The sequence below is a fragment of the Chelon labrosus genome (assembly GCF_963514085.1).
Source record: "Chelon labrosus genome assembly, chromosome: 4".
NCBI classification, from domain to species: Eukaryota; Metazoa; Chordata; class Actinopteri; order Mugiliformes; family Mugilidae; genus Chelon; species Chelon labrosus.
This window is the reverse complement of record NC_140340.1, coordinates 2,836,153-2,848,429: the sequence shown is the minus strand read 5'-3', so window position 1 is coordinate 2,848,429 and position 12,277 is coordinate 2,836,153. Positions and strand designations below refer to the sequence as shown.

The 12,277-nt window shown below is 38.4% G+C and overlaps 1 protein-coding gene and 1 long non-coding RNA gene across 2 annotated transcripts in view; one reads left to right on the top strand and one right to left on the bottom strand.

Moving 5' to 3' along the window:
• LOC311486380 (butyrophilin subfamily 1 member A1-like) overlaps window positions 1-4,194 on the top strand; it is a 42,631-nt gene extending 38,437 nt beyond the window's left edge. The window contains exons 7-8 of the mRNA XM_084542200.1: window positions 2,534-2,656; window positions 3,471-4,194. Coding sequence (XP_084398326.1) covers window positions 2,534-2,656; window positions 3,471-3,538 — 191 coding nt within the window. The 3' untranslated portion in view covers window positions 3,539-4,194. The remainder of the gene's footprint in view (window positions 1-2,533; window positions 2,657-3,470) is intronic.
• Window positions 4,195-4,331: 137 nt separating this feature from the next.
• Window positions 4,332-5,430, bottom strand: LOC311486390. Its single transcript, XR_014699000.1, has 2 exons — window positions 4,444-5,430; window positions 4,332-4,411 (listed from the first exon to the last, which is right to left on the bottom strand). It is a non-coding gene; the product is annotated as an uncharacterized lncRNA (long non-coding RNA).
• Between the last annotated feature and the right edge of the window lie 6,847 nt (window positions 5,431-12,277).

The window sequence follows — 12,277 nt, the reverse complement described above, 5'->3', positions numbered from 1 at the left end:
AGAGGCTTGATCTGGGGGGCCTGACTCCCCTCCTGTCATTAAGTACATACAGTACCACTTACTGTATCCTGAAGTCCTGAAAGTAGACAAAGTGAACCCAATCAAACAAATGAAATGGAAAGATTAGACTAAAATGAGCCAGTATTACATATCATGTCCTCCTTGTGTCCAGTATCTGCTGTGACCTCCTTGTCACTAAATGTTTCTGGTAACTGCTGATCAGTGGTCTACAGCAGCTTGGAGGAATTTTAGCCCATTCCTCAGAACAGAACCACTTCAGTTCTGAGATGTTGGTGGGTTTCCTCACATCAACTGCTTGCTTCAGGTCCTTCCACAACATTTCTATTGGATTAAGGTCAGGACTTTGACTTGGCCGTTCCTAAACATTCATCTTGTTCTTCTTTAACCGTTCTTTTTAGGGATGTCCCAATCAGGTTTTTTTGCCCCCGAGTCCGAGTACGAGTCATTTGATTTTGAGTATCTGCCGATACCGAGTCCCGAGCCGATACTTCTACAGTACATTAAAAAAAATGAAGAACAGCGAAGAAACAGATCCAGGATATCCCTGATTTTTTATTTTATCATTCTATGATATCAACAATCGTGAAATTTTTTTCATCAACTTTAAAATATCTCCACACCGCAGACATATTCGCGCCACTAGCTTGAAGTTGCTGCCGTGTTCTGCTTCCTTTACAGCACGCAGCAAAGTAACGTCATGCCGCATACGTTGTTTCTGTGTGGAGTTGAGATGGTCTGACTCTGTACCACCACATAACAGCAAATACTAAGCTGTTATTTTTCCCATTTGTTTTGAAATATTATAGATCTGATAAAAAAAAATAATGAGAATAAATATAAATATATATATATATATATATATATATTCGATCCCTGATCGGGATGTAACGTCCGATTCCGATCGAGTCTGAAACCACGTGATCGACCCCGATTTCCGATCACGTGATCGGATCGGGACATCCCTAGTTCTTTTGTAGAACCACTTGTCTTCTTGGTTCTCGATGTCTTGCTGCATGACCCAGTTTCTCTTCACATTCAGCTCATGGACAGATGTCCTGACATTTTCTTTTAGAGTTCATAGAATTCACAATTCATTGGTCCATCAATGAGGACAAGCCGTCCTGGTCCAGATGCAGACTGAGCTCCTTGATAAACGCTGCTGTAAATATGTGGAGGTTAATCCAGCGTCAGTTTTTAATCTGAGGTCCTCTGAAAACTAGTTAGACTTCAACAGGACATTCAAGAGCTTTATTATTCAAATCTGATGGTCACGTTGAAGAGCAGATTGATGCATGTGACCATGAAACATCATCTACTGATAGAAACATGTGGAAACAGCCAGAGTTGACAGTGAACTGTTGACATGTGAAGAATGAGAGCACCATGAAAGACACATTCAGTTAGAGTTGAGCTGTCAGTCCTACAGAGACAGACTGTTGTCTTTTAGAGCTGATTATCACTGAATCATTCCTTTAAGGGAGACTAAGATGAAGAATATGTGTTTAGTTCTCTGATATGTGATGAGATAGATTTCTGCTCTTGTGCAGCTTTGACAGAAAACAGACTGAGGAGGAACATGTTTGCTTTTTAATGTTGTCAGAGACTCTTTGGACTCTGTTGTGTTGCTTTGATTGTTCAGTGTTTTCATGGTTTTATCCAACACTGCTGTGTCTCATTTTGAATCTTGATGTTGTTGATGCAGATTTATCTCATTCATGCAGGTGGTATAATGTCAGGGGACAATAAAAATTAAATTCAATTCAATTCAATTTATATAGCATCAATAACAATACAAATTGTCTGAAGGCGCTTTACAAAAACCCGGCCTGAAACCCCCAGAGCAAGCCTGAAGGCAACGGTGGCAAGGAAAAACTCCCTTTTAACAGGAAGAAACCTCGAGCAGAACCCAGCTCATATGGAGGGACCCATCTGCCTAAGGCCAGCCGGGTACAGACAGAAGAAAGAGAGAAGAGAAGAGAACAGCAAGATGAACATACATCTGTCATAGATACACATATCTGACTAAAGCGTACATGTGGAATCTTATGATAAAACCTTCCTCTGGTCTGTTACTGAGGACATTATACTTCCTGGATAAATGAGATCAACCTGCATGGAAACAATCCAAACTCCCAGAGGAACATTTGCCTTTTTAAAAACAAGGAGCGCAGATTAGAAAAATGTGACGACAAATAATGAGGAAGCAGAGCAGAGGAATGAAAGAAGAAGAAAAGCAACGTACGGCAGAATTCAAATGGGCCAGTTGTAAAGAGATGAAAGTAGAAGGAGCAGAACATGTGGGTCACTCCAGGAGTTAGTTTTTGATTTTCTTCATAGTTCAATTCAAGCTGCAGCTTTTTCTTATCACACTGTTGGTCGTTGTTCACTGAGTCAGACATGGACATTGACAAAAACACCAGACTTCACTGAACTAAAGCTGTTGTTCTGGAGATGAACAGAAATATTATGTTAGACGTGAATATAATGTGACTTTGTTTGATATTATTTTCAGCCGGAGCCGAACTTGAAGCAGAGAGAGCCAAACTTGAAGCAGAGAGAGCCAAAGTTGAAGCAGAGAGAGCCAAACTTGAAGCAGAGAGAGCCGAACTTAAAGAAGAGAGAGACGACTTTGAAGGTAATCAACAGAACAGAGCTCATGAGCCTATGATAAGTAAAACTGATGGTAACATATCTTAAGTGATTTGTGTGTTTCACCCTCGTTTGCTTTTTTTTTTGTTTTTTTTTTATTGAGCATCTACAGTTCGGTACATAGATGTACATACAGAGGCATCACAATGCTCATATTTATATTTTAATGACCCCTCCCCCCACCCAGAAACATGTTGGACACCAATCCAGAAAATAAATAAATAAAAAATAGACATGGCACAAAAGATCATAATTGAATGAGAAGGAATATAACAAAACCAGCACATATCTATGCTCGCTGAGAGTGTAGCTGAGCACTAAACTAAATACGATTCACATGGATTCAATGATAATCACAGATGCGAATGTGAAGATGACCGCTGAGTGATCACCAAGTGGGTACAGTTTTAAGTTTTATGTCTTCTGTATCAGGATCATCCATTGGATTGATTGTTCCCACTAGATATTTGTCAAAGTTTTCTCCTTCATTAAACCAAATGTCCTTTCAGTGTTTCTGTTCCTTTCAGTTCTAAAGTGACAGGAACTTCTGAAGAGACCCACTTGATTTGAGTCTGACTGAGACTGATGAAGCTTCATCTGAACTTTAGAATCTGTTTTAGTTCAGAATGAGGATTGTGGATTTTGACCACTATCACAGGAGGAATAATGAACAAGAGGAGTGGATCAGAACAACATGATTTAGTTCATTTCTGATACTAAAACACTTTGAGAGTCAGACACACAAAGAAATGTTGTGTCAGAGGAAACTCAGGGGAAATAATTGTCTTTTCTTTCTACAGCCCACTCTGAAGCATACCGCTTTGATGCAGCCAGGTATGAAGCAGCCGTAGATGAACTTTTCTCATGAAGCCATGCCAACGTTAAACCACCCACAGAGAGTGATGAGGATATACCAGATGACATTGATGGTGCGAGATCTTGAGTGAATTGTATGTTTCTTCCTTGTCTGCTTTTATTCCTGTGAGGATCACTTTTTGTTTCGGTGAAAACATTTTGACAGAATATTTTCTCAATTGGAAGGTAGTTTAATTTTTATTTAAATCCAAAATGTACAGAAGTTGATCCATGTTACTAATGTATATTTAATTGTAAAGTGGTGTACGCTTGCATACATACAGTGTTTTTCTACTTTAGATAAAGAGGCCTGTTGGATATAAAGTGATGTCAAATATGAGCAAATATGAATTCCTCAGGGGATGAATACTAATTTTTATACCACAGCTCAAAATCCAGACACACTAGAACAGTTGAAAAAAATTCCTGAATGAAATCTGTGAAAGTTCAGCATTCGACGAGCAGAACTGATCAGAAGTGTTGTAGATATTATCTGTAACTTTGTAAAAATGTAAATGTATTGTATGAAGACAGCTGGAGTCACAGAGAGGACATGTCTCTGATACACAACCTGATGGAGACAAGGTCACAGCATCCTCATCAGAGAAGGTTGACATCAGGTTCAGAGTCTGACTCTCTGCTAATCAAAGGAATCAGAGACATGTAGTCATGAGTAGATGTGTTGAAGGTCTTGTATATATTTATACAATATATTTTGTCATGTTATGTTCTTATTTAGTGTTATTACTTATTTATTATTAACCCTTTATTTAACCCACTGTGGGGAAACGTGGAGCAGCAGACAGTTAAAAGACAGACCACACCCAGCAGCTGGTTAGCTTAGCTTAGCATAAAGACTGGAAACAAAGGGAAACAGCTAGCCTGGCTCTGTCTGAAGGTTCAGGAATAAAGTCAAACCTCTGTCTCCTGAGCTCAGTGACTTCCTACAGTCTTGTCATCACAGCACCATCAACCAGTGGAGACTGGAGGAGGAGGTGACTGCTCCTTGATGATCCTCCACCTTTGGACAGAGTCAGGCCAACATGTTCTGACATGTGACACCTCATCAAACTACAGGAAGTTGTTTTACCACCTGAGTTAGAACATGTTGACCTGTGAGCTTCAGAGGTGCTGCTAGACAGACTAACTGTTTCCCTCTGTTTCCAGTCTTGATGCTGAGCTGAGCAGAAACTCTGCTGCTTGGAGCTTCATGTTTAACAACAGATCTGACATTTACCTGCTCACAGCATGTCAGACTGTTCCTTTAAGATGCACATTCACCGAAATCCTGGCTTCATCTGAATAGACTCCACTGTTCTGTGACTGTGACAAGTTCCTCACATGTTTATTGTGGAGATAATCAGCAGCTGGAGCTGAGTTTAAGGATGAATGACTGAAAACATGTTTCTGTTTCATGTATTAATGTGTGGTAGGTCACAGTTTCCTCTTCGCTCCACTTCATCTGATGTTTTCATCTATTTTATATCAGTTCTTCATTTTTACTCATTTATTATTCTGTTTCCTGTTGTATTTTATCCTCATACAGTATTGTGATGTTTTAGTTTGAACTTTAAGCTTCAACTTTGTTTTTTATTTTCAAATTAAAAGTGTACAGAAACATATGGAATGAAACCATCATGTGTTAATAATTGATCTTCACTTGTTTTTAGTTTGTTGTAATCAAAGAATATCCAAGAAAATGTAAACCTTGAAGCTAACCTTGATATAAATAATATTGGTTATGATTGTTTGTTCAGTTAAAAAAAATAAAAGGAATGAAAGTGATTTTATCTTCTGCATCAGTTTCTATAATGACTTCCATCTGCAGCACCTGTTTTTATGCTCCAACATTTACATTCTTTAAATATAACATTACATTTAGATCAAATAAACTGTTTCACTATAAATAATAAAAACTAGTCTGGGTCAGAGTATTTATCCAGATTTTATAGAACAGAGTTTCTAACATGAACAGTGGAGGAGTAGATGATGATGATGATGAGTTAAAAATGTCTCCATGAAACTCTGCATTAGTCATTTGACTATATTTCTCTTTTAATTCAGCCTTTCTGTTTGTGTCTTTTTGCAGTGGTTTTATTTTTGATATTAGTGTTATATACATTTTATTAAATTTAAAATGACCAATGCCAAGTAACCATTTATTTATTTTCAGGTTTATTTTTAATATTCACATTCATATTATTTTATGATATTGTTGCTATGATGCTTCAGTTTGCAGCCTTTTACTGTTGCTGATGTATCAGCTGCTCCAGGTGGGACGAGCTTGAACTTCTTCATAATAACAGGAAGCTTTTTAGATCTTGTGGTTTCTCAACATGAGGTTTGTCACCAACAAGAGGGTCCAAAGATAAATCAGAAGGACTTTGTTCTAAAAAGATGTTTCAACAGTAAAATATTCTATGTCATAATATAGTGGTTTTTTTTTTTCAAAAACTCTCCACAAACCACCTACCACTTCTAGGAGGACAAAACATTTCACTGATTCTGTCTCACATCAACAATAACATGCACAATGTTTGAGGTAAGTTCAGTTTGATTTAGTGACCTACACAGGTGCACAGCCTCTTTTTAGTAACAGCTCCTTTCATCCACTAGGTGGCGCTGTTACCTTTTTGATTCCTGCTCTTAGATTCTGTCAGTTTTTAGAGTGGGAGGTGTGTGGCTCAGTAAACTCTGCAGGTTTTCTCCTCTACAAGTCATCTCTGCTTCATCAGTCCTCTTCACATTCTACATCTGTCAACCTTGAACTGAACAAATATTTACCTGCTCTGTTTAAACTGCTCAGTCAGTCACGTTAAGTCAATCAGTAACAGTTCATTCAGTGCATTTCTGCAGATAAACAGGATACTGTTATAACATGATAGAACAACAATATAAACCTGACTGTTCTCTAAACTGTTCATGAACTGAATGTTTTCAGACAGTGGAGCATACTACTGTGAGTATGGACATTTAAGGTTCATACCACGACTCATCTTCAGGCTTACTGTTGGTGAGTATTTCCATGAAACAGTTAAAGACTCCTGATTATTTCCAGAAGCGACTGGTTCATGTGTCCCAGATGGACTCAAGTCAAATCATCATCAAACAGTCACAATCACACATCTAACATGGTCCAGGTCCTGCCTCATTGACAGGCTGCACAACATCTTCATATCCATAATATCAGCTCCATCATAAAACTTAATACATCTATTCTCTCTGTTAACGGCCATGGAATTTACATTCACCCGTTTTTCCTCAATTGCAGCTGCTAAACATTTCAGTACCTGGTTGTGACGCCAGGTATAACGTCCTTGGGAAAGACTAACCTTACAACCTGTCAGAATATGTCTAAGCGTGCAGACACAAGTGCACAGTGGACAGGCATTATCCTCACCTACCCACTGGTTTAGGTTCTGGGGAGTTGGCAGCACATCATAAGTAGCCCCTAACATAAATCTAATCCTGCTAGCCTCCATGCTCCAAAGCTCTCTCCACTTAAAGTCCCAGTTCACCCATTGACCTTGTTTAGCCTGTGACACTGCCTTAGTGCATCTTACTGCTTTCTTTTGTCTGTGTATCTCTTCCACTACCATCCTTCTCCTTTCTATTGCTGATGCCTTGCTCCACAGAGGTTTCCCTGCACACAGCCCTAGGCCTCCACGCCCTTGCTGTAGATTTATCCCTATGCCTAAGAGCTGCCTGTGCTTGCTGTACTGCCTCCTTTGCCTTCCACTTCCTCCCTGTCTTAACAGTAGATGCTGCACTCCTAACCACTGGATCCTTCGACTGAGTGAGTCATTTCCAGTCTAACCTTAGCACACTTAACCTCCTCTGATAGGCTGGTAACTGGGAGCTCTAATATGCCTTTCCCTTACAAGGCTGCGCCACTTAAGCAGCGTGGGACACTGAGCCACTTTCTGATGAATAAATAAATTAATCATCCTTTCTAACTTTTCTACCTTTGAAAGAGGAACCTCATACACTGTCAGTCAACTGATGGATTCAAACCCAGAACCTTCTTGCTGTGAGGCATCAGTGTTTATTGTTTTATTGTTTATTTGGATCCCCATTAGCTCCAGCAGAACTGCAGCTATTCTTCCTGGGGTCCGACATATAATACAATACAAGAAAAAAAAAAAAAAAATTTTTAAAACAAAAACAAAAACAAAAAACAGACAAACAAATACAAAATATGTATGTATATATATATATATATATATATATATATATATATGTATATAAATTATTACAGAAAAATAAAAGAGGTGGCACTTATTTACAACAGTCCTTCAAACTCTTAAGCAATTCATGCATGCCACATCATTCCATTATGATTTCACTCAATATCATATATATCTAACATCCTTTTATTTTCAGATATTTTATATATTTTAACCATCTTACTTTATTCATGGTTAGGATTCTGTGTGTATCCATTTAAAAGATGTTTTTTCACTAACAATTTAAATTCTCTTGTGCTAGTGGTTTGTCCAGATTGTTTGGGGAGTAGGTTCCAAGCATACAGCTCTGTATATTACTGTTCTTTTACTGTAGTTCGTCTTTATTTTTGGGAGGGAAAACTTTCCACTGGCCGCATGTCTTGTTGTATAACTATGACTGTCTGAACTATACTGTAGTTTTTTGTGTAGAACTTGTGGGGTTTTTGTAGTACATTTCTTACAAATATCAGTAATGAATAAAACAGTCTATCACCAACCATCAACCAACCAAGATTTCTATGCATTTTAAATACATTAGTTCTAAGATCACAACCCAGGACAATGCGAATTGCTCTGTTTTGCACTTTTTGAAGTTTATTAATTGTGTCTGCTGTGGCGTTTGACCAGACCACTGAGCAGTAGTAGAGATTTGACAGAATTATAGCTTGTATTATCAGTTTAGTTGATTTTGGTGATAAATATGCTTTGCATCTTCTTATAACAGAGATGCTACTTCCCACTTTATTAACAACCTTGTTTATATGTGTTTTCCATGTAAGTTTGTCATCAATGACAACTCCCAGCAGCTTGGTCTCCTGAACCTGATTGATACGTACTTCTTTGATTTTCAGATCTAACTGAGAATTTTTACTAATGTTGTGGTGTGAGCCCATTATCATACAGTTGGTTTTGGATATATTCAAAGCAAGTCTGTTGCAGTTAACCCACTCCACAACTGCTTTTAACTCTTCTTTCAAAACCGCATTTAGGCCCCCGTTGGATAGTGCAGAGGCATATATGGTTGAGTCATCAGCATACATTCCTATGTTTGCATTTCTCAGAACAAGTGGTCATTGGTGTAAATAATGTACAATAACGGTCCCAAACAACTCCCCTGTGGTACTCCACATGACACAACATTCTCTTCAGAAAAACACCCATTAAAGAAAACGGTCTGTGTTCTGTCAGTTAGATAACTCCTTAGGAAGGACAAAGAGGACACCTCAAACCCATAACATTCAAGTTTTTTCAACAGTAAATTGTGGTCAATTAGGTCGAATGCAGCTGAGAAATCAAGCGTAACCACACCAACTAGTTTCTTTTTATCTATTTCCCTAAGCCAGTCATCTGTCATTTGAGTTAGAGCTGTTGTTGTGGAGTGACCCTTACGATATGCGTGTTGAAAATCTGTTAGTAAATTATTCAAAGATAAGTAGTTCGTCATTTGTTCAAACATTACACTTTCCATAATTTTACTTAATACAGGTAAAAGGCTAATTGGACGACTGTTGGCTCCTGAAAATTGCAGTTTCTTATTTTTTGGTAATGGAATTATCTTGGCACGCTTCCATTGTAGTGGACACTGACAGTTGGCAAAACTCATATTTATAATGTGACAGATAGGAGGTGCAATTTCCTCTGCGACCAGCTTTAGTAGCTTACTATCAAGATTATCAATGCCTGGTGGTTTATTCTTACAAGTTTGTAACATATCTTCTACTCTCTTGATACCTACTTTATCAAACTTAAATGAACATTGTTTATCCTTCATAATGTTATCTTTTATTAATAGATTGGATATGTTATTTATATCAATAGGCGGCATATTATTATTTAATTGATCAATTTTATTTATGAAATATTTATTAAGATAGTTAGCAATGTCAGATGGTCGAGTGAGGAAGTTGCCGTCCACCTCTAAGAATGATGGTGTTTGAGGGTTTTTGCCCATTAATTCATTCAGTGTTTTACATACTTTTTTGTTATCATTTTTTATATCAACGATCCTATTTTCATAGTACAATTTCTTTTTTATTCTATTTAACGTTGTAACACAATTTCTTAACTTATGATATATTATCCAGTCTGACTCATATCCTGTTAGTATTGCAGTTTTCTTTGCTTGATCTCTGTGTTTCATTTGCTCTCTGGTTTCGTGATCTAACCATGGTGTACATGTGTTTCTGACTGTGAATTTCCTGAGAGGAGCGTGCCTGTTTATTACTGGCATCAGAATTTCATCAAATTTGTTCAGAGCTTTGTTTGGGTTACATTCTTGTAGAATTTCCTCCCAACTTAGGTTCTTTACCTCCTCCTTAAAGCACTCAGATTTAAACCATTTGTATGATCTTTTAAGAATTATTTTGGGTCCCGTTTTTGGAATTTTTGCCTTCCTTACCACCGCCACCATGTTATGATCACTACAACCGATAGGCAGTGTATGACGGGACGTAACCCAGCTGGCAGACAGGTTGACAGCAGAATAATTATAAGGCCAATACAGGTTTTGTGCATCTTTGCTTGACCAGTTCACACACATTGTCTTTTTATTTATTTATAGATTTTTAATAAAACTATCTTTCAGTTGACTGTGCTTTCTAGTAGTTCTTCTAGTTTTCTGCTACTTTAAGTTTAATGTTCCCCTTTTTGGTTTGACTGGTTGTAAAGCATGTAGCAAAACATTATCACCCAATTCTGTGTTTCACCTTGTTAGTCAGCTTCACTCCAACTCAGTACCACCAATTTTATACTAATTTATGGAATATATGGTAAACAGAGCTCATTTACAAAGCACCACCCAGTGTGGGCAGGTCAAACTGGCATCACAGGTGGAGAGAAACTGAATCAAATGTCCATTATTCAGTGGAAGTAGTCAAGTATTAGCCTAGAATCTAGACTCGCCCCTCTGGCTCGCCAGGCTAGTCAAGTATTACATTTGATTTGAAATCAGTGTAACAGAGAACCACTGAAAATTTTTATGTAAATGAAACGTGAACAGCAAGACATCTGACAATCCTTCTAGCTGACGTGACCCAGGCAGAACAAAGGAACAATCTACAGTAGCAGGTTAACAAGGACTCCTGACCAAAGACCAGCAGACCGGTGTGACAGCAAGGTGGAGTGACAGCGGGGACGGCCAATCACACAAGAGACGGCAGAGCCAATGGAGGAGCTTGTGGGCGGGGCTAAACTAAGGGAAACAGGCTTCAGCTTGAGCGGCTGTTTTCCGCTTGGTCTTAGTGCTTGACGGACCCCAGCTATATTTTAACTAATACTAATACACTTCATTTACTATTTTCTATTCTTAAACACGGTTTTAAGCAACCTAATTGGTCACAATTTGATTTACAATGTAAATATTTTATGGTAAGTAAGGTAGGTCAGGGGTCTGCAACGTTTTCCACGCCTAGGACCCCCAAACTAATGGAGAGATGGGGCGGGGACCCACTTGTATATGTATTTAAAGACATTTAAATTTATGGAGAAAGAAATTTGCGACCCCCTGCAGTACTTCCTCGGTCCTCCTAGGGGTCGCGGACCACCTGTTGAAGACCCCTGCGGCGGTAGGTAACATCCTTCAACCCATCAACAACAGACATTACAATTCATTTACTCCAATACCTAGACCACAACGCAGCCAGAGATCATATTTCAGAGTCCAGAGAAGAGACGTGATCTTACCGGTAGCCCTTTTGATTTCAGTCCTCATCCAATGCGCTGATTAATTTGTGAAGTACTTTGTTAGCTCTGTCTCTGCTGTCCTCCGTCGCTTTGCACCCAGGCAAATGGTGCAGTTTTTACATGTGCTGCTGATTAGTCTAATCTCACTCACACACATCCATTCATAAAAACATGGATGTTTGTGAAAGGCTGGCTGCAGGGTCTACACTGAGCTACAGACTGTAACTGCAAAGTACCAAAGAGGTGGTGGTGTGTTAAGAAGCTTCAGGGACCAGAAAAAGGTCAACGTCAGGTGTTTACTGACATCAAATTCAGACAAGAAGCAACAAATATAAAGACAGTTCATTTCCTCCTTGAACTCTTGTCTTTGATTCTCTCTCGTGCACAAGTCAAAGCTTTTCATACTCAGGATCATGACCATGCTGCCTCAGCTGCTGCTTTTAATTTGCCTCAGCCTTAAATTGCAGCTGCCTTAATCCCAGATCTCTAAAACGTAAACCATAATCCTCATGTTTTCTTGTTCTCAACTGTCAAACTTGTGCAGTATTACAGCATTTTGTGACTTTCATTCAACTGTATTTGTATTTGACAAGCGGGCAGATTACTGTTTCCTGTTTTTCAATAGAAAGCAGATCAATATGTTTTTATGGTTTTTACTGGCAGCTCTCGAATAAATGAGGAGGAGCTTCTTCTTCACCAAAAAGAGACGCTTCCAGCCTAATCAAAACTCTACTACTGCCACCTATTGGTCTAACGGTGCTACGGCATGAAATTATTTAGTGGACAAATAGCTAATACTGCTCCAAAAAGAGGTCAATATTAAAAATAAAATACAATAAAAACAA